Consider the following 22,435-nt stretch of genomic DNA (forward strand, 5'->3'; position numbering starts at 1 on the left):
TTAGCAGACTGAGGCAAACCCATACGTGTTCCATTAAATCGTAAAGGCTAATTTCTCAGTCAGCTCTGCTCAGCAGTCAAGAAGTCTCGACTCATTCAGAATATGAGTCAAACTAGAAATAAAGGTTATAGCTGATATTAATAAGAACAAAACAACCCACTTCTCTGTGTCAAGGTATATATGCAAGCTACCTAAGTCAATCTGTCCGAGTCCCATCACTGAATTAGTACAGATCTGTTTCTGATAAGTAAGCCTTAATCAAGCAAGGAACTGTTTGGAGTCAGTGGCTCTTCTCATGTAAGTACTGTTTAATCATATGAGGAGAAGGCAGGAGGATTGGGTATTTCAGAGGAATGTTTTCTGTGCAGAACATCTCCCAGTCTCCAGGGTCCCAGGTACTATTTCCCCTTCAGTTAGCTGCCGTGCCAAGGTTGTGGTGTATGTTGGGAGACATCTCACTGCTTTGCTTAGTGCTCTCAAATCTGCTTTAAGTAGAGAGCAAGAGCTGCTGTGTTGACCTTGATGCTCAAGATGAACTGGATTGGGAGTGAAAAAAGGATCATGAGGCTGCACTGCAAGGGAGAGGCATATTGCTGTTTGGGTGGCATGTTTGCCTTTCCATGCTGCCTTGCACCTTTTGTACCTGGGGGCAGGAGCAAAGAGATGGTTGGGGCAGATGGGAGGACTCTTCTGCACTCTTTTCACACACCACTCCAGGAGTTTGGTGAGCATCAGTCCTACAGAAGTGTGCCAGGGGCATGTATATTTTTCACTTGTTTAGCTGCACCCAAGTGTCTGGGATTGGAGGAGAGGGAAGGAGTTGCTGTGACAAAATGTCTGGAAAAGCTGCAGTCATGGGCACGTTTTCAGAAAAGTTAAGATATCAAAAGATCTTTGCGTGAGTGTAGGTTGCCAAGAACATTGTGATGCCAGACAATAAGTAAGGCTAATATCAGTACCCAATAGCTGTTGAAAAGGAAACCTGGTTCCCTCTGACCAGCCAATATTTTTCAGAGCACCTCTAAGTGCCCCAGAGAGTCTGTCAATGGAACAGCTTCTGGAAAGCCCAGCAGTATCTGCTTTGCATTTGAGAAGCTGAGCTCTGGTTTTACATCAAATGCTTTGGAAATCTGAATGCAAATAGAGGATTTTTTCATAATGGTGGTTAAGCACCTTCAATTTCTGTTAAAGCTATTTACCATAACCAGTAAAACCACCTTTAGATTGGTACTTAAAATACACACCAGGCAAAACATAATTATTATACTATATTTTAGGGTTGGTGCAGATTGCATAGCTACTTATTTAAAAGTAGCTAGTAAAAGAGTTCACTTTACAAATAAATCACAATATATGGACCCTGCTATGTAGCAGATGCTTAAGCAGAAGCAGAAGAGCTATTTCTGAAAGGATCCAGGTTTCTATCAGTTGCTTCAACATGCTGCTCTTTATCTACCTCTGTGATTTCTCTTGGACTGTAGGCAGAAACAGAGGCAGCCTGGCAACATCTCTTGCTATTTTGGTGGCAGAATTGGTGACAGAAAGAAAAAGTCCATCTGCCATCCACTGCCAGCTGCAGGCTTTGAGCAAGCCTGTTTATATAGCAAAAGGGCTTTCTCTGTTCCCAATCTTCTTAGTGACGTAAGTTGTTTTTAAAAGTACATCTATATTTCCCTCTTGCATTTCTCAGTGCAGGGATACTGCTCAGACATGCAAATTGTCAGTGCTGCTGTTGTGCCATCAGCAATATGGGAGAAGACAGGCTCTTTGAATTGCTGTGGGAAGGCAGCTGTGGGTACACTCAGCAGTTCGGGAATGTTACAGGCACGGATGTGTCCAGGAAGCAGATGCCTGCCTTGGCTCATACTTTGGCCACTCCTCCTCCCTCTCCATCCTCCTCTGGTAAAAACTTCCAATGCTGTAAAGTCTGTGTGGGTCTTCTTCCATTATTGAAGAGACTTTAGAGAGGAGAAGGGGACAGGGAATGGGTGAAACATTCAGATCATTGAAAGCAACGCTTTGAAGGACCCAAGGTATTTTTATAGGGAGGAGAGTCCTCAGCTTAACACAACTTTTTTGTGATACGAGGAAGTGGAATTACATTCCCTTGCTGTATAATTAATGAATATTTTTTACCATTGTGAAGGTGGAACATGTTACATACATGCTTTTGCAGGTCAGCATTTAGCAGTTGCAGCAGAGAGGCTTCTCCATGAGATGTCCTTGTTGATTTGGCACAGTTAGGCAGCACCTCAGCAACAACATGCAGTGGTTAGAGAAAAAACAAAGGAGGTAGATCTTTGAATTATTTTGGTGTTCTCGCTCCCCCTTAGAGATCATGTCTCTAAATGCTAGCAAAGCAGCAGTACTGGCCTGAATTCCCTCTGGTGGCAAAGAGAATAATCAATTTATAAGAGAAAACCCTTTATGCATTGCCTTTTCCTAATTGTGTCAGTCCAGATCATCCTGTGCTCACAGCACATGAATACTCAACTTGGGTATACTTTATGTTGCTGCAGTATATCTCTGTGTCCTTTTATCTCTCTCCCTTTTCTTTTTTGGGTTATTCTGTCACTGATGCTGTCAGTGAGATGAAAGGCAAAAACCAGCTATAGTGCTGAGTAAGTCACGCTGCTGGATTTTTCTCCTTCAGAAGAAACAACTTATACCTATTTGGTGACATTTTCTTATATAAAATGTTTCAGTTTTCCTTTTTGGAGAGTGTAGAAATAAATGTCTCTGTCTGTGTTCCCCCAATAGATTGGGAATTATGTGTGTTCTTAGGAAATTGCTTTCTCAGAAAAATTAAGCAATGAAAATAATTAAGCTCCCAGTCAGAGAACTGCACAGGTAGAATTGTGGTAGATAGATGCCACGAGTTTTTGATGGCATGTTTAAATATAAGTAGGAAGGACTATATTTCATAGGTAGTCCTAAATTCTGAAGTGTGGTGCTGTAAACACAGTATGTGTATTATGGGCACAAAATTACAGCAGGAGTGCACACAGCATAAAAGAACATTGCTTATTGTTCATAATCATGCTAGTGTCAAGCAACATAAATGCAGTAGCATTAAATGTTAGATATTGGTTTTCTCCATCATAGTCTTGATGGAGAAGCTTTGACCAAACTTGCTGTGTGGCTTACACGTCTTCTGCAGAGATGTTGTCACTGCAGTCTGGGGAATGGGTGCTATAGGGCAAATGTGTTTTAATGCTGCATAGCAAAGCAGAGCCCTTAGTTTGCAAAAATAGCAATTATTTCCTTTTGTTGTGTGCGTTGTTTGGCTAGTAATGCATGCAAAATTCCTGCTACTGTAGCTTACAGCTATTTTAATGCCTGTGCACAAGAGAGGAAAATTACTGTTCTTCATTGCCTTGCTGTGATTAAAGTCTTGGCTTATGTGTGCCACGATGTGTGTTTGAGAGGCTCATTAAATACTCTTTTCCAGGAAAATAATTTAGAAGGGGGGAAAATATTTAAATCTTGAAAAGCCAGAGAGGGCTGGGGATGCCTGACATGATAGGTATTGCTTTTAGTGTGTTAAACTTCCTTCTGCTCAAGGAGCTGTTAAGGAAGAGTCCTTGACTGAGGGCATCTTAGTGCCTGTGTTTGTTGAGACCGTATTTGAATTAGCATTGCAACATTTCACTGTATCACCGCAGGTATGAATTGATCATAAGGCTACAGTAATTTGTGTTGCAACCAGAATGAGCACCTAGTCAGTGAGCAGGCCACTGTATGTTTCTGTTTCTGATTTTACAGCAAGGTTCTTCTAGCAGCATCTTCAGTTTCAAGAACATCCACTGTCTGAGCTCTGTAGAAGAACCTTTCAATTTTTTCTTCAGCTTTTTGTAACTCACTGTTGTGTAACTAAAGAGGAAGTTGTTTCAACTTGCCAGAAAAGCCTGTATGCTATACAGGCTTTCCTGTGAGGGATTACATTTTCTTCTTAAAAACCAAGAGCACCAGTGTAGCTGGCTGGAGGGAATGGAAGGGGAGTGCAAGGAGGCTCTGCCCTGGGAGGCTGGAGCTGGGAGCTGGCGGGGCAGCTCCATGTGCATGTGCCTGGAGCTTGTGCAACTTGGTGCTGATCCCTGGGGGAAAAAGAGAAACTGGAAAGGAACAAATCATAAGTAATGCAGGAACTATATATGCCTGTTTCAGACAGGGCTTTTTCAGCTGTGTCCAGAGATTAGAGAACTGTTAGTACCAGAAAAATCACTCTCTTGCACATCAGAGAATATTTCAAATAAGGGTTCATGTAATGTCATCAGAGCTCCTCTCCCCTATTCCCTCAACAGAGCTCTGCTTGCCTCCTGGCAAATAAATCTAGGCCATAATCTACTTTTTCGTGATAGCAATAAACTAGCCAAAGAAGAGCTGACAGGGAATCTTTGAGTCTGACACAATTTAGCAGGGGATCCCTGTAAGGTTGATCTTCAGAGTGCTCTCATCAATATTTTCATTCATGACTTAGGAAAAAAAAGTATGTGCATAATAATGAAATTTGCTAGCGGTACAAAAATGGGAACAGTTACAGTGCACAGATAGATCAGATGGAGAACTCGATGTCTTTGACCATTGAAGTAAATAAAAATGGGATGAAATTGAATAGGACTGATGACACCTTTTTTCACTTAGTGATTAATTGTAGGTGTTTTTGCTGTACAGGAGTTCCTAAATTTCTGTAACAACGACTGGATCAGGTTATAGTAATGGAGCAGGGAATAATTGTATGGTTCATACCTTCCAGGATGTTGCAATTGCAAAGGGAATGGTGGTCTCAGAATACACTGGTCAAATTACTTACCATAGATTTTGCCTAGAATGAATGTTATTGATGAAGAGTTGACAGTTTTTTAAAAATCTGTGTATTTCAAGTTGCTATGCACACTTTTTTCCAGCAGTGTCATGCTGCCACACTGAGTTGGTAGGTATTGAGGAATATCTCATATTCCTGTTTAAGCATCCTTTGAATCATGGAAACAATTCCTTTGGGCTTCAGTAAAATGTAGTATCCTCTGTGGGGTACCAGGACAACATAATCAGCCATTGTGTATAATGTTTGCCTGACTAATATTCCTGAAGCCCGGCACTTCTAATGTACGTTTGCATTATTTATTTTTATATCTGTTTATCTCCCTGCAATTACCAACTTATTTTATACATATATCTTGCTGCCAAGAAGGAGAGTATTGAAAGTTGAAGCTTTCAGTTCCTGGAGTCCCTCCCAGGCTATATTTTTTTATATACTACTTTATAATGAATCTCAGATTGCAACTCATGTAGGATCTTACAGGTTTATCTTGTCTTACCTTTCTTTGTGACAAAAAAAAAAATCCATTGTGTTCAGCTGGAGTTATTCCTGATTGGGAAAAAAATTGCCAGAAAGTGGAAACCAGTGGGAAAAATTTGCCAGAAAGTGGGTCCCAGTGATGAAAACCTGGTTCTGCTGAAGTGAGAACTTGAATGACTTGTCACCTTCTTTAGTCATCTCTTGAGTATTCTCTGCAGTGGTTTTCACAAACCCAGAGTGCTTGAATTTGCAGGCCAAGTCCTGCCAGACTTTGTGCACCTAATGAGTTACTTACAGTGAGCTACAGCATCCCTAGGCAGAGGGTGGTATCAACCAAGCGTTCTGTAAACTCAGGCCCTGCAAAGATTGAGTATAACTAAGAGAAATTAACCACTTGTTATAACATTAAAGAACATGAAATCCCTTTGTAGATGCTATTATTAAAAAAACAGAAGTATCTTTTTGGGTTTAACTTAATCCCTCTGAGGGGAAATTAAGCTAAGCAAACTGAAGCTTACTTCTGAAAGAGTGCTTCCATTCAAGACTTCACTGTGCTGTAGCATGACATCTTTATCTGATCTTGGCTTCTGTAAATAGTTATGCATAAACATATCTACTGTTCCCTATGGATACCACACTTACACTGTATTATATACAGTAGGTTAATGTTTCCAGACACAGTTTCAAGCTCTGTGAATTTTCACTTAAAGAGAAGTTTCTGTTCATTATTCAGTAATTAGCCAATAAGAAAATCTAGTAAGTATTTCTTCTTCATTTTACTCCGAACTTTATCTTTTTCAGACTGGTTGAAATCAATGTGGGTGCATGCCAGTGTCTCATTTCCTGTGTTGTGTTTATAGTACATCACATGCGTGTAGCTTAGCTTCAGCCTTGGCTGATGAACTGATGTTACAGATTACTATGACTACAAACAATTTTCATATAGTCCCTTAAAACATTTGCTCCCTTGTCCCTGTATAGGGGCATGCAGAAACAGGGCAAAATGGCTGCTCTTGAAATGACTTGTATGCCATGACTCAGAGGCACTAAGCATTGCTACAAGAGCAGATGTAAAAGACAACAGTGGAGGCACAAAGAGGTAACCAGCCCCGTTCTCCTCTGCCTCATCTTCATCCAGCAGCTGATAATTAAAATAATGATCCAAAGTAAGGCAAGTCAAGTCAAGAGTCGGTTTCTCAAGCAGATGCCAAGGCAGCTCCAGACCAGATGGCGTTGCACTGGCATGAGCTCTGTCCACACCCTGCAGCTACATTCATGAAGCATCTTCTTGTGTAGCTACTGGGCAGTAAACCCAAGCCTCATTTGGCCTCTGAACCAGGAAGCTGTGCTGATAGCACTGACCATCTGCTGCAGGTGCCTACCATGAGCCATGGCACTGGGAGTCAGTCGCCTGTGTGCGGAATCCTGTCATGCACACATTGCCTGTGTTTTTTAAAAGAGTAAAGCCAGCAGGCTTTAAACATGGACATTTTGTGGAGAAGCCTTAGAAGTGGTGATGCTTTATCCTAATTTAGGAATCTAATTTGGAAATATTTTTTTTTAAATATTTCTAATTTCAGAATCTGAAATAGCTTTATAACCTATTACCACTTTGTCTCTGACCTATCTGAGTACATGAGATTACTGCCCTACAATAGGAGGGCACTGTTCCCATTTTCAGAACAGTTGGCTCTCAGAAGTCTCCGGTACACTCTAGCTAAGTCCAGAGATCTACTCTGCAAAGAGGTGATGCCAAGGTCCCTGGAGTTATTTCTGAGCTGTGGAAGAGCTGTTCCCAGGGCACTGCTGCAGGACAGCACAGCTCTGCTGGCAGGGCCCCTGCCTTTGCTGAGGCGTGTGTCCATTAGAAGAGATTCTTTACACAAAGTAACATGGGTCAAAGTGTAATTTTCAATTTTCTGTTAGCAAATAGAAACCCATCTATAACAAGATTAGACATTAGGAAGAAATTCTTCACTGTGAGGGTGGTGAGACACTGGAACAAGTTGCTCAGGGAAGCTGTGGATGCCCCATCCCTGGAAGTGTTCAAGGCCAGGTTGGATGGTGCTTTGAGCAACTTTTCTTGTGGGAGGTGTCCCTGCCCATGCAGAGGGTTAGAATTAGATGATCTTTAAGGTCTCTTCCAACCCAAAGCATTCATTCTATGATTCTATAATTCTAAGTCATTTTTGCCACAGGAGTGCACCAGAGGGTGTCTATTTTCTTTTCCTGTAGCTCTTTTCGATGGAGTCCTTGTTATCACTGGGTCAAAAGTTGTGCAAGCATCAAGAATTTATAAATAGATCTAAGTGATTACTCAGAAAGCAGTTTTCTAACTAGTGACCCCACAATGGGGTCACCCCACTTTAAAAAACAAATCATTATCTGTCACTTCATGGAACAGTGGTGGGGTTGTTAGCTGTCCTTTCTTTCTGCTGCAAGGAAAAAGAAAGCTATGTTACTAGGACCTGACTCGACCTGCAATATCCTTTTTTCTGGATTAATGAGTGTTAAAATGGGAACATGGTGCTCCTGGAAGAAGGAAGTTACCAATTTTAAGGTCGGTGGCTGAATGTAGTATGAGTTTTAATGACCGGCACCTCTCCTAATTGCAGAAAATTGCTTACTTGAGGATCTTATGCCAGGTGTTATTTGAAAGGAGATGAATACACATCCTTGATTTTCCTCTCTTGTGAAGGTCATGGTGTTTCTGAGGTGAATAACAAACACTCAGTGTATGGTCAGTGGATGCTGTCTTCACTGAGACTGGAGAGGAGGATGAACCATAGCCAACACTGACTGTGGTGGCTATTGTTTTGCTTTACATATTTCCTCCTTCATTGTGAATAATGGCTAATCTATATTTTTCTCATTTGTGTTTACTCAGCAGCTGGTGCCTCACTGGGCAGGGACTATCTTAAAGGATAGAAGTGAGGACAGATTTTGCTTGCATTGCTGACACCTCTGCCTTCTCATTTTCTGTGTTCCCTACACTACCTACCAGACAGGCTGCAGGGAAACTTGAACTGACGTGGGTAGAAGGAGCTGCATGCTGGTTGGCAAGGAGCTGTAGCAGGTCACATTGCAAGATACCCCTAACTCAGGATTTTGCTATAATTATCTAACTTAAGCACCAAACTGAAGATTAAGTCACAAACTCCGATTATTGTGGTAGTGATTAATTTGTTTTAATTGACCCTGGAGTTATTCTGGTGTGGGGTTTGGTTTCAGTTTTAGTTTTATTTATTTATGTATTTACTTTTCTTGGATGTTTTTACATATTTAGCTCACCAAATCAATAAATGTCTTATTAAACATTTGTATATTCTGTATTGCACTTGGGAGTCACTGGTAAGCCTGAGAGGTTTGTGAAGGAAGGAGAACTTAACTGAACCAAGGAAATAGATAAGAGGTGCCCATTTTTTGTAGTTGCTTTCAAAAATAGTTCACACACCTTGTAGAAAACAGAATAGGATTTTTATATCAAAACACAAAACTAGCAACATATCCTATGTTTTCTTGCAATTTACCTGATCTTGATTTTTTTTTTTTCATATTTGAATAATAAAATCCAGGAGAATAACATCAGATGTCTAAGGCCTCATGCATGTGTTGTGCCTCATGCAAGTGACTGCTGGCTTCTGAAGAAGTAGTAATTGTAATGTCTTTCCCTCCCTGCAGTAGGTGCACATAAATACTCACATGACCAGGTACATTAGGCTAGTTAGATTATTTATATGTTTGCTGTTAGGAAATAGAAAAAAATTTAAATATTAAAAATAACCACTGAAACTCTTCTTCATAGTCCTTTAGATGACACTTGGGAAGTAATATAACATAGCTGAATTTGGCAAGGCTCCTATAGTTAAGTTCCTCTGCAGGATTGAGTGGCAGGGAGAATATAAGGGATATTTGAAGCTTTTTTCCTAAATTTTGCATACATGTATGTCGATATTGTGCAATACCGAATATGTCCAGTGCATATGCAGTTAGGCTTGTTTCTCTATCAGTGAGACTGCTGTCAAACTAAGGGAGTCTTCTGAGGTAGGTCTGCTATTTTTTATTTGAAAGGTGCATATTTTATTTGCAGAAGAAAAGAGGTGAATACTAATTTTCATAGTATTCCTTTACTTCTTGGTTTTACTAGAAGTTTCCATTAGTTTTGGAGCTCTAGCGAGTGCTTCTGATTTGGTTTCTTTTTTTACTCAAGTATTGCTATTATTTTATAAGCATACTTTTCTCCTCAGAAGTAGGAAATAGCCTTAACCTCAGAGCAGAATTCATCTTGTCTGATATAGCCATGTACAGAGCAGGGGTCTAAGCCCCCTATTTCTGACTCTTTTCTTATTCAGTGAAGAAATGAGCACGTCTGGAGTAATTCCTATCTCAAATCTGTGTCAGGATGCAGTAATTTAACACTGAAAATATCTCCATTCAATGTAGAGCATTGAAATGATGATGTTTAGGTAGGTTCCAAACCAGTGATAATAGTCAGTTCTTGGTGCCATGTCAGTGGATTGCCAATAGATTTATGTAAAGATGGTGCTTGACAGAATGGAGTGTGATACTGTGGGGCATTATGTGGATTAATAGTCTCAATTTCTAATTTCAGGGAGGAGAACATTGCTATTATCAGGGACAAATTCGAGGAAATCCTGTATCGTTTGTTGCCTTGTCAACATGCCATGGATTACAGTAAGTCTGGTGTTCTGTTTTTAACTGGCCTTTGCTTATTAGTCTTTTAAGCAAAAGAAAGCTATTTATAGTAAAATACATGCTGTTTATTTTCTTACTATTGTGTCATCAATATTAAGCACTCACCAATATTTAGGAAAAAAGGGTGTAGTTTGAACCTTGTGAAAGCCCTCTTTCCTTGTTCTGAGAATTCACTGACAAAGGTTGCAAGTTGCTTTTCTTTTCTTTTTTTTTTTTTTAACTGAGGACAAATGAAAATGGCCAGGCTTTAAGATAATTTATTGTAGAGATAAAAAAGTACAGTAGCTGAAAACATCCTATACTACAAGAATACGAAACACTGCCACTATTCATATGAACCACTTGGAAATTTGTTCTTTTATTGTTGCTGCAATGTTGTATTTTATATTTCTTTTTACTCTCTTTGCAAAGGAAGGTGTCAGTTTAGAGCTTCTCTTGTCCTATCCATTTTCTTCACAGAACTGCTGACCTTAAGCTGTGTACATGGGATAATACCTTTGATAGAGTAAAATCTTGGAAAACATGGAAGAATTGATATAAAAATGTGCAGTAATATATTTTTTATAGTACATCATTTTATAAAGTATCTATCATCTGAAGGTTACAAGGAACTGTGTGTTGATTGTACAGCTTTTGGACCTACTATTCAGGTTTTCGGAGCAACCAAGTAACTGTCTTTTGAATCTGAGAATTACGGGATCTTTGAGCTTTTGATACTGAGATAACTTTGGAAGTCATGGCAGCAAGTTAGCCTGTGTGGAGATTATCTGAGCATTGCCTTTTTCTGAGAAGCAAGGCTTAGCTGATGGAAATCTTCTTCATCTGGTTGTCTGTCTCCAGCTATTCTGTAATTTTGGTAGCAGATATACAAGTACATAAATTTAAGGAGTGTCTTTTATATTTGTATATTCTTTGCTAGGAAGGGGGAGAATGTCTTCAGAAGACTTGTTATCCTTGCACTTGACTGATATACGGTTGTGTTGATCTCTTTTATGATCAAGCTTGAGCAGCTCAAGAAACCTGAGCCTAGTTTCGGTATGGACAGTGAGCCTAAAAATAGTAGCATTCTAATGCATCCTGAGCCACTGCAGGCTTCCATTAGCAGTGATCCATTAGGTTTTGGCCCCTGATAACTCCTATGAGAAAAAGCAGAAAGGAAGGAGAGTCTGCATATGTCCTTTCCTGCCCTCCTTTTGTGGGTTTCTTCTTAAGAGTGACCCTCCTGCTGCTCTGTATTCTCAAATTCCCTTATGTTTAAATTGGCCCCTTCCAACACAGTTACATGATGAAAGATGGGTTTTTTGGTTTTGGGTTGGGTTTTTTTTTCTGATACAATAAAGTTTCAGCACAGTTATTTTTCAGACAAAATGCAATATGAAGACTGGTAATTCCAGCATCCAGTATGAGAAGGTAATGTTTTCCTGAGCTGTATTAAACTCACATTTTCTGATGCTGCAGTTCCATCATTACAGCAGGCTCCTCCACAGTTGATTTTAAATGCTATGTAATTACTAGATACTCGGACAAGCAGTCAGAGCTCCTTATCTCCAACCACAGTTTGGAGAATCTCACTGGAATATGGGAAGCAGGGGAAAGTTATCTTCAGAAGAGGTACAGGGCAAGAGCTTTGCTTGCATTAGTTTTTTAAAGTGCATAAGACAGAGCAGATGCCTTTAATTGAATAACAAACTTCCTATTACCAAAGTTAATGCTATCTTCTCACTTATTAGTACCTCTAGATCTTGGCTATTAATGGCAGGAATTTTCATACATGTGAAAAAAGGTTGTTTTTTTTTAATAATAAATTATAAGTTATTCTGTTGGTAATGTCTATAGTGTGATCTTCCTTTATGAGTTAAATTAATCTAATCAGTGGCTGGCAATATACTTAAAATTACTAATTTATTTTCTTAATAGTTTTGCTGATGAAAAATACAACCTTAACTCTAAACAAGCTAATTTTTTTGCGATCCTTTTTTGTTTTTTCTTTTTCTGTGGGGTATGCAGTAGCCACAGTTTCCTATGAGTTAACAAAAAAAAACCCCAAAAAATTCGAACGCAAAACACACTGGTTGCTGGGACACGAATTAGCTGTAGTCAGGCAAGACTTCAGTCCTACGTTTAAAGGTTTGAATAGAGGTTTGAAGACCATGCTGGGCTATGATTTTGCTGCCCACTGGTGGTGGATATAAGAAATGCTGTTATTCCCGCAAATCAGGCTTTTGCGACTGCACATTTGTTTGAAGAATAAACCTGACCAAAGTTCAGGTTTTTGCAGTGGTCTGTATTTTGCTATTGCTCTCTGATTTTCTTCACAGAGCACTCAACTACTGAAGTCGGGTGGAAAAGAGCCATGAGTGCTTTGAATGGGAAAGTCATGTGTGTAGGACAGATGTGACCATTATTCTTATCACTGTGAGGTGACTTGATCAGAGGTCGGTGCTGCTGGGTGCACCAGTCACAGGAGGAGCCATCTGTTGATAGTGCTTTGTCCTGCAGACTTAAGTAAAATTGCAATTAGAAGGAAGGATATTTTGCCTGACTAAGAGCTGTAGGATGTTCCCAAATTTTTTTACAGTTCTGCTGGGTTTTTTTTTTTCATGCCTAGAAGTTTATTCAGGAGAATTCTGAATAAATAAATAGTCTTGCTTTCATGTTCCTATTGTGTACAATGTGCTGAGTTTGAATTTAGAGCTCATATTTATGGCCAAGCCTAAAGCCCTTAGTATTGGCAACTTACAAGGGAAATGCTGATACAGCCTAATCCTAATCATGGGTGTATGCTACTGCAGTAAAAGCAAATAATTAAAATGGAAAAAGCTGATTTGATTGAAGATCATAATAATAATGATATAAGAAATGCTCCTTGGTTTTATTCTCCTACAGGGTGATGTCTGTATCAACACTTTCTTTTAAAGTGCAGTTTAACCACAGCTGCTCATCCTGTATTACTGAACCACAGTACACTCTTTACCTAAGTAAGCTTACACTAATGCTTATTAGAAAACATCCTTGCAGGACTTCACCTTTACTCAACATTTGAATGGTAATGCAAAAGCATGCAGTATTACTGTCAGACTATCTTAATCTCTTAAGAGAGCCTTAATAGTTCAGTTTGTTCTTCGTTTAGGAGTTGAACTGTGTGTCAGAATTTAATACGGAAAATCGGTGAGTGTGAGCAAACAAAGTGGCACATTTCCTGAGATACATAGCAGGGTGCTATGAATGACCTTCAGATTTCTGTAGTTTAGAAGATTTTATGCCTTTTAAGAAAGACGCCATGAGTACTTTGCCATGGGTATGGCAGAAGACTTGGTGATTTGCATCTATTTTCACCACAACATGTTGGAAGCCTGTCTGATGAGGCTTCCTATCTCTTCGTCATGCACAACTTATAATGTCTGTATTGATATGATAATGCATGTAGTCATTACTGTTTCCTAGAAATAGAAACTTAAATTAACTCTTAAAAAGAAAAGACCATCTGTCATTATTATTGCTGAAATCCCCAAAATAGCCCTCTGTGCCCAAAAGAGCCCATTATGCCCTTGGTACTGTATGAAATTACTGAGGAGTTACTCAAAACATGAAAACCTAAGCATCAGTTCAATTCACTAATGCTTTTATTTGGGGAAAAGGTGTGTGCATGTTCCAAATATGCATGTTCCTAAACATTAGTCCCTTATTTATCTGTTGCAGGTAGGTCTCTCTTGCATAGGAGTGAGGGTTCTGAACTGGATATTCAGTTGTCTAAATTAGCCAGTTTTTGTGGTGTTTATATGTTTTCTAGAGAAGCTTTGAGGAAGAAAGAAGAATCTATATCACCACAGGATGGCATATCTTTCCTTCTGAAGTAAAGAAACAAAAGACTGCCTCAGAATGAACTGCTTCCTGTTATAAATAATTAAATTTGGAAAATATTTGAAATTCTTAAAATTACTTCCATGTTGCACCCGTATTTTTTTTATTAAATCAGTATTTACATTTCTTGCTCTTAACAGTGGGATGTTCTATGATGGAAATCACACTTACCTTATTGAGCCAGATGAAAACTACACTTCAGATGTAAGTTGAATTTATAGTACTGCTGCTGTGTTGTTTGTTGAATACAGACACTTATGGGTACAGGGTACCTAGGTGTAAGGCTCTAGGACCAAATTTTCATACCCTTTTTCCCAGCTCATTTGCCTAGTCTGTGAATCCCCATCACCACAGACAAAAACTGACTTCCAAAAATTAGGCAGTGCAAAAATTAGGCAGTGGTATATTTGTATATGTACACTTTGGTGTAAACCAGTGCAGTATCAGAGGGTGATGAAGGTCTCTTGGAGCCAGCAGAAGTCTTAAATGCCCTGTCCTCTTCTCTGGCACTATTCACTCTGAATTCTTTACATCTCTCCCTCTTTTCCTGGTTTGATGTCAGCTCCAGTTCAGCAGCTCATATGATGCTCTCTGATGTTCCCTAGGCAGCTTTCTTAAGCCTAACTCTAAGTGTGCACAGCCACTCCATTTGATTCACTCAGCTATTTCAAACAAACAATAATTAAATGTGGCATTAGCAATCATATCACAGTGTGAAAAAGGAGAAGACTGTAGAGTAATTGTGCCTTGCACCTTCTATGTTTATTATAGTAGGTGTGGGATAATGAGGACCTTTGGAACTGTTTGTTAAATGCTCATGAGATGGATTAGTCTACCCAGGTTTAATACATGCAATTATTTGCTGTTTCAGGATGAATTCCATTTTCACTCTGTTTACAAATCCAAGTTGGTTGAGTTTCCTTCGGATGATCTGCCATCTGGTATGATTTTTTAATATTAATGACTTTAGGTGCCCATTTATGGAGAAATAAACTTTAATTCACAGTCTGCTCTTCGACATGCTTACACTTGTTTTTGTAAAACTATTTGGAAAGGTGTTTCTGAGGTTGAAGTGAAAGTTTCAGTAGATGTAATAGATTATATTCTCATTAGGGAGCCTACCATTTTTCATTGTCTGAGATTATTAAATTTATCTCTGTCTTTAAATCATCCTCCATGTATATCCATAGCTCCAGAGGATGAGAGCAGCCTGCACCACCTTCTTTTTTCCCACCCTTCTCATTGTGCACACAGGAGCTCTGTTTTCCACCCCCCACCCTGCTGCATACTATGTCCTATCTGCTTCCTTCCTTACATGATACCCCACTGGTGTCTCTGCTTGACACTGCTTCTTCTCTGCCAATTTGGAAAGTGCTGTCATCTTATATTTTCTTGTAATTAATTGCTAATGGTATAGTTGTGATTTATATTTTTAAGTACTACAGCAGAATTATTATCAGCAAACAATGTGCCAGGTTATGTCATCAGTATTTCTTGTATTCCTTACTACACTCAGATTTATCACTTTGCTCAGTCTAAAGAGATCTTTATTGATGTAAAGATTTTCTTTTTATCTTTAAGAGTGTTGTGTGTAAGGTAAGATTTCCACTCAGCACTATGTTAGGAATGGACTTGGTGTATAATCATCTTCTGTATTGATGTCAGAAAGGAAAGAAAAATCAAGTAATAGGGATTATTCAGTATAAGTGATAGTAAAACCACACACCATTGTAGCACAGTTTGATAGCAGTGTGCTTTCTACATTCTTTTGCTCCCTCATTATTAAAGAAAAAGAATAAAAGAAAGCTATTACAGGAAAGAATAAATGACACTGTACTTTGCAATGGCCTGACAAAGTAATGAGAACTTTAAATAAGGAAAGCTTGGATGGATGACTTGGCATGATGAGGGCATTTGACTTCATAATTTAGTAGACTGTATTTTTTTTCACAATCTGAATTGAGACATATAGTGCCCTGGCATGGTCTTAGGCATCACTATGTTATTGAGGGTGTTGTTTTCCAGATAATGCATAACAGATGTCCTTTTCTTTCAAGGTCACTTTAATCCTCATTGCATTTTTTCAAGATAACATTTTCACATCAAAATTTCTGCTAGGTTTTCTCAGCTGTCTGCATTTCCTGTGATTTTTCTGGTCTTGTTGTTTTGCCTGAGGCTCTCTGGCTGGAAATGACCCCTGTGTAAATTCATCCAGCTTGTGAGTTATAGCGCAGTGTTAATGTGTTAACATTAATGGCTGCATCATTCCCCTCTGTAGATGTCTGACTTCCCATGGTGGGTAAAACAATTGCATTTACTGATAGTTACCTGAGACTCTCTATATATACTGCAAATTATTGTTTTATTGATTGAAAAGTTATATTTTTACCACTGTCCTTAATGATTATTTAAAACTTAAAATGACAGGTCAAGAGCCGGTTTTGTGGCACTAGAACACAGACTGAATTAGCTGACATATGTAGAGCATAATAAAACAAGTTTGTAGCAAAAAGGTCAAGATTTAGTTTCTCATCATTGTGAGCTCTAGAGACTGCAGGTATTTAAGCAAGAAATAGGAACATTTGGATGTGATTTAATTTATTTTAGGACCTTTTTGTAAAGAAAATCCTCAAGTGCACCAGTAGAACCATGAAAACGTTTTAAGCAAAGAGCCCATGATTGTCCAGGCTTCTCCATAAGAAGACAGCTGCAAACTTCACATACCAAAATGTCAGTGTAGTCCTCAAGATTTAGCCAAGACAATTCTAGTTAGTCATACTTTGCTTTCCTGGTTTTTGCCAGTAACTAGCTCCTCCTGGTTAACATGAGCAGTTACGCCTAGTAATTTTTTGTCAGATGGGCAATGTTTTGGTGTTTTAAGGTTTTGCTGATAGAGCAGCCCTGTCAAATTCCTGTCAGCATTGTTTTTAATCCTATTGATCGAATTTTATGCAGAAATTGCACAGTTAATGTACAGCAGGTGGGAGGTGGAGTTGTGAGAAACTTTCCTGTCTCACCAGTGAAAATGAACTGGTAACTGTTCAGGACTTCATAACACAACCAAAAGTTGTTTACAAAGGTATGTGAACTGGAAGTCCCTTAGCTTGAGCAGCTCCTATAGTACTGTCTAATTCTCTACAGGACTGATAAATCACTCTGGAATACTGAAAACAGTCTTCAATTTCTGGAGACTGAAAGGATATAGAAAGCTGCAGAAAGCACAATGGAAGCAATGTAATTAAGAGAAAAAGACATACTGCAAAATAAGCAAGTGCAAATTTTAATTTACACATTTAAAAAAAAAAAAATTATGTCTTCTTGAGGTTACGTGAATAGTAAACATTTTCATACAAGACAAGGAAAGAGATTTCTGTTGTACAGGGAAAAGTGAGGCAGGGCCCATGAATTTACATGTGGTGAGGTGCTGGAACAGGTTATCCAAAGAAGTTGTGGCTGCCCCCTCCCTGGAAATGTTCAAGGCCAGGCTGGATGGGGCCTTGAGCAACCTGATCTTGTGGGAGGTGTCCTTGCCCATGCAGGGGGGATGGATTTAGATGATCTTTAAGGTTCCTTCCAGCCCTAGCCATTCTATGGTTCTGTGATACATTGGTGGAAAAGAACCTTTGGGATATTTAGAAGGGTAAACACAAATATTGTCTTCTGCTTAGTTTATGTGTCCTTTTCTGTGAGTGGCTAGTCATAGATTTGGTAAAAGGGCTTTGGCAAAAGAATAAACTACTCTGGTTTTATGATTAGTCATTTAAGAAGGAATACTGTACTGATAGTGAGTATTGCCAGAATCTTACAAGGCTTCTCTGAACTCTAACTTATTTGCATTTTGTGAATATAATAGTCTTAAAGCATTAATTCTTCCTTCTGTGATCTTCTTCTTAATTTAGGTAGTTATTACAAGAGCTCTGTGAATGTCTGCTGAATTCCTGAAAATATGGTTTGCTCTAAGGAAGCACTGTGCTAATAATATTGCATGTACACTTCTGGTGAAGTTTTGGCATCGAACACCTGCTGTGCTTTCTGAAGCATGACACCCACAGATCATCTGTTTCAGGAGACCCAGATTATCACTAGTAGGGTTTTTAATAAGAAGCTGTTACTGGGAAGCATCTGTAATGTTGCCTCTTTTGTAGCTGGAAACATGAAAAAATGAGTTGTTAGTAAATCTGCTATGTGGAGAAATGCCATACTACTGTCAGATGGCATCAGGGTCACTAATTGTTGGGCTATATTCTTGTAAACATTCAATATATTTGCCTATTTTTTTCTACTTAGAGTTCTGGCAAATGAATGCTACATCACCGAAGTTTGTTGTAAAGCCAAGACACAAAAGAAGTAAAAGGCAGGTACGTGCCAATACATTTGTTTGCAAGTAATATACCATCAAGTTTGTTCTATGTCTGCTGAATTAGTTTGTCCAGATGAAGACCTGCTGCTGCTACTTTTGCATGAGGTCTTGGTTATCAATACAGCTGTTGTAAAACAGAAATTTAATGTTGGTAAAACATTCTTGGGTTCTCTTGGATATTGACTACCTATTGAAGAGTGCTAAATTGCAAATGGAAAGTAGCTAAAATAGTTTCTCTCATTTTGAGTATAGAGTTTTATCAGAAACTCGCCATTGATGAGTCATTTACAAGTATCTTTTATGTTGCAATGGTGACAACTGACTGCTTTATCTCTCGTGACTTTGATTTAAAATAAATACTTTAAACTGAGAATTAATTCCTTGTTAATTGAAGTGGGGAGCCACTAAGATGTTTGTACTCTGGAAAGATAGCAGCAGTTCTTTGTGTGCTTGCAGTGGGGCTCAAATGGGGGTATAGGTCGAAACAAAGCTTGTTCAGAGTGGCTGAACCATGCAAGCAAAAACGAAATACTGAAAGCAGTGAGAAGGGAAGATGAGTATCATCTCTAATTAATGCAGCCTTTCAGAGACAGAAGTGAGAAAGCTATTGCAGAAATTCCAGAAGTCATTCTTGAGGGTCTTACTTTATATCAGGTAGTTTGCTACTTTTCTATAGAATAGCCATTACTCTGCATTTTTAAGTCATAATGATGCAATAGCTCTCCTGGGAAACCTGAGAAAACAAGGACACCATGAAGAAGCACAGTTGTAAATGTTTCTGAATGCAAAGTAAGCATAAAAGGGAGGTGAGTATTGCATTCACTGTGTAAATCGATCAGTGTGTGGATAATTGTTACGGAGATTTGTCATGAAGAATGCAGGAGGCATCCCTTTCTCCATGGGGAAAAAACAGTTTATAGCTGACACAAGCTATTTTTAGAGATACAGGCCCCACCGAGGATTCTCTTTCTTTTAAAAAAACTAAACTTGGTATTAGATGGGTTGAAAGGCAGGATTTCGTTGCTTAAGGTCATATAAATGTCCTGGTGGAGGTGAAAGAATTTTTTAAAATAATGTAGCTGAGCACCAGATGTTTCATCAATATCTGAAACTAGGATTAAGACAATGTAAAAGTTGTATGTATGAGAAGTTTAGTTTCTGAAGCCATTTCTAGTTACCAGTAGCATTCTGTCTGTACTCTTCTAGAATCTCTTACACCTGTACTCTCTCCATAGGTTCATCAAATTCCACATAATGTTGAAGAGGAAACAAAATACATTGAGTTAATGATTGTAAATGATCACCTAATGGTAAGACTGGTACACTTCATTATCTTACAATTATCATTAACATCAAGTTGTCTTAGCTGGTCCATAAATGATCACAATAAAGAACAATATATGTCCAGAATAAATTCAGTATGTCCTTAAGAGAAGAGGTTGTTGTCTTATTAACCATTGATGAAGTTGCTTCTGAATTTTGCAAGATATTTTCACCAAGAGTGCAGCCTGGCCTCAGTATCAGAAAGAACGGTCGTGAATTAAAGTTTTACATCATAAAGTTACTCATGTCAGTGTGATATAGGCTGACCAGATTGTTTTGGAACGTCCAAATGAATACAGAGAAATTTAGTTTGTTAAGCTTGTATACTTTAAATGGAATAATATAGCTAGGCTCTTGAATGTAGTTGAAAGAGACATAATAAAGATTAGTGTATTGAAGGCAAATCAGACTCATTCAAGTGGGAAAAAGCACACACTTATGTTAGTAAAGAAGACTATTAATTAATGGAAGAAATATCAAAGGAAATGGTGAATTTTCCATCACTTGCAGTGTTCAAATCCAGATGGTGTATTTCTTGCAGATGTGGTGGTATCAAACACAAATGATAGGATTCAATCTTGAAGCAACTAGATAAAGTTCAGAGACCGGTGGTGCCTCTTCAACAGGGGACATTAGTTGATTTAATGATTCTGTATGGCTTTATCTACCCTGCATGTACTGTACAGCTTCTCTCATGCTGGCAAAAATAGACAGCAGAGTGTACAAGAAATGTTCCACTGTCATTTGACACTGTCCTTCTAACAGCTTACTCCTCCATCAGTTAAATTTAGTGATCATAACAGTAAATTCTTGGGTTAAAACAGACAATACTGGATGCAGAATTGCCTAAATTAGTATCACTGTCTTTGATCCTGAAGACCTGAAGCTACAGTTTTCTCATTGGGACCTTATCTCTAGGGGGTTGATTCCCCCCCATGGACAATGTTTCCTACAGTTTTTCCTACAAATAGGAGTACACAGACAGCTATCTTCAGTGTCAACTTTTTTGAACTGCACTACAGATTTCAGTAAAGATGCCATTGCAATCTGATTGTTAAAGTGATTTGAAGCAGTGGCATAATGGGAGTGTGAAATTATACATGAAGAAATTTGGAAGACTGCTTTAGAGAGAAACTGGAAAAAAGTACAATATGTGATAGTTCAAAACGGGGATGTGACCACTCTTAGGGTAACATCTCTAATGGAGGCTCAGCTATGGAAGTTATGCTGATAGTAATATGTTCCTGTCACATTTTTAAAAGTAAAGATTCCAAACAGGAATTTATAGATTGCCCAAACAGCTGTTGTGAATAATATCAGTAACGTGCATTTCTGAGCAACCTAATGCATAGCTCATTGGCATTACATTCAGCATGAGGAGCCAAACCTTGCACAGGGGTTTTACTGTTGATATAGTTGCTTCTTAGTTTGTGCCTGTTTGGAAATGGAGCTCGTTTTTCTCTGCATATGTATATGTAACTTGTTTGTGTTTGTTTTGCAGTGTAAAAAGCACCGCTTGTCAGTTGGCCATACAAACAGCTATGCTAAATCAGTTGTGAACATGGCAGATTTAGTACGTATCACTAAATTTTCATTTACCTGAGAGATAAATCATATGATTCTTCTACCTATAGATGCAGGAGTTATCAGTTCATGGCATACCTAAAAATCACATACATGAAGATCACAAATATTCATCCAGAGCCACAGTCAGCTACCTATAAATCCTTTGTCTAACATAAAGCATTAGAGGGTTTTTTGTGGTTTTAAACATTTAAATATCCTGCTGGATCAGTCCCTTGTATCTGAGTTTTAAAGAGCATATGACAATTAGATATGACAATTTTTAATACTGGATCCCTACATTGACAACCTGAAACACAAAAGACAATCTGAAATCAGACTGCACTAGAATTTCTCCAGGAAAAAGTGGATTTGAGTAAATAAGTTATAACAGGGAGAGGGACATACAGGTGGATTATATAGATTATATTTATGATGTTAAATTGGATGAGTTGCTGGCTCTTGCACCTCACCCCAGAAAAGTATTGCTGGAGAAAGGAGACTTGGATTTCCACTCTTGAAAGTATTTGGTATGGGGTATTAACCTCCAGCATTGAAAAGTTGTCCCTTTTTTTCATGATTCAGCCAGTATGACCCGAAATACTCCTGTAGAAGTGTATAGAAGTGAAAACTTTATGTTTATAGATCACTCTTTGCATACAAGAACCCTCATGTGTCACTGGGGTGAGCTGGATGCTATCAAAAAATAATTGATTCTAAATCTGTCAACTATTTGGAATAGTTCTGTAGTAATTTTTCAAAAGTTCCATCTCCCTTTGATGCACCTTTGCCTGTGTAGGACCTACAAGAGGTCTTTTTTCAACTGATTAAAAATTTAGCCTAGCATGTAGATTTTACTTCATTTTTATATGTGTTTGTTGTTTTTAAGGTAGATGAAATAGCCTGGGAGAACCTAAAGTGTGCTAGAACAAGCTAAGCAACTATGTAAAAATGCAATCCGTTGCAAAAAGAAAGTAAAACTCACCATTATTCTATTTGACATAATATATTCGTTCGTTCTCTTAATGTACTAGATATATAAAGAACAACTTAACACCAGGATAGTATTGGTTGCCATGGAAACCTGGGCTACTGATAACAAGTTCACGATATCTGAAAACCCCTTGGTGACCCTACGTGAGTTTATGAAATATAGGAGGGATTTTATCAGAGAGAAAAGTGACGCAGTTCACCTTTTTTCGTACGTAACTTTGTGTGATGTTTTATTACTTTTTTTTGTTTGTTTCCTTGGCGGTTGCTTATCACAAGCGGCTGATGCATCTCCTTTCTTTTGTGTGTGTTATCCACAATAA

The 22,435-nt window shown here is 38.5% G+C and overlaps 1 protein-coding gene across 2 annotated transcripts in view; it reads left to right on the forward strand.

Annotated features, from left to right (window-relative positions):
* The window catches only part of ADAM22 (ADAM metallopeptidase domain 22), a 125,419-nt gene that overhangs the window by 61,326 nt on the left and 41,658 nt on the right, over positions 1-22,435 (forward strand). For both annotated transcript variants that reach the window (XM_030445905.1, XM_030445906.1), the window contains exons 5-11: positions 9,912-9,994; positions 14,017-14,080; positions 14,748-14,817; positions 18,164-18,234; positions 19,472-19,546; positions 21,061-21,132; positions 22,157-22,323. In XM_030445905.1, coding sequence (XP_030301765.1) covers positions 9,912-9,994; positions 14,017-14,080; positions 14,748-14,817; positions 18,164-18,234; positions 19,472-19,546; positions 21,061-21,132; positions 22,157-22,323 — 602 coding nt within the window. The remainder of the gene's footprint in view (positions 1-9,911; positions 9,995-14,016; positions 14,081-14,747; positions 14,818-18,163; positions 18,235-19,471; positions 19,547-21,060; positions 21,133-22,156; positions 22,324-22,435) is intronic.

The sequence above is a fragment of the Calypte anna genome, chromosome 2 (genome assembly GCF_003957555.1).
Source record: "Calypte anna isolate BGI_N300 chromosome 2, bCalAnn1_v1.p, whole genome shotgun sequence".
In the NCBI taxonomy this organism is placed as follows: domain Eukaryota; kingdom Metazoa; phylum Chordata; class Aves; order Apodiformes; family Trochilidae; genus Calypte; species Calypte anna.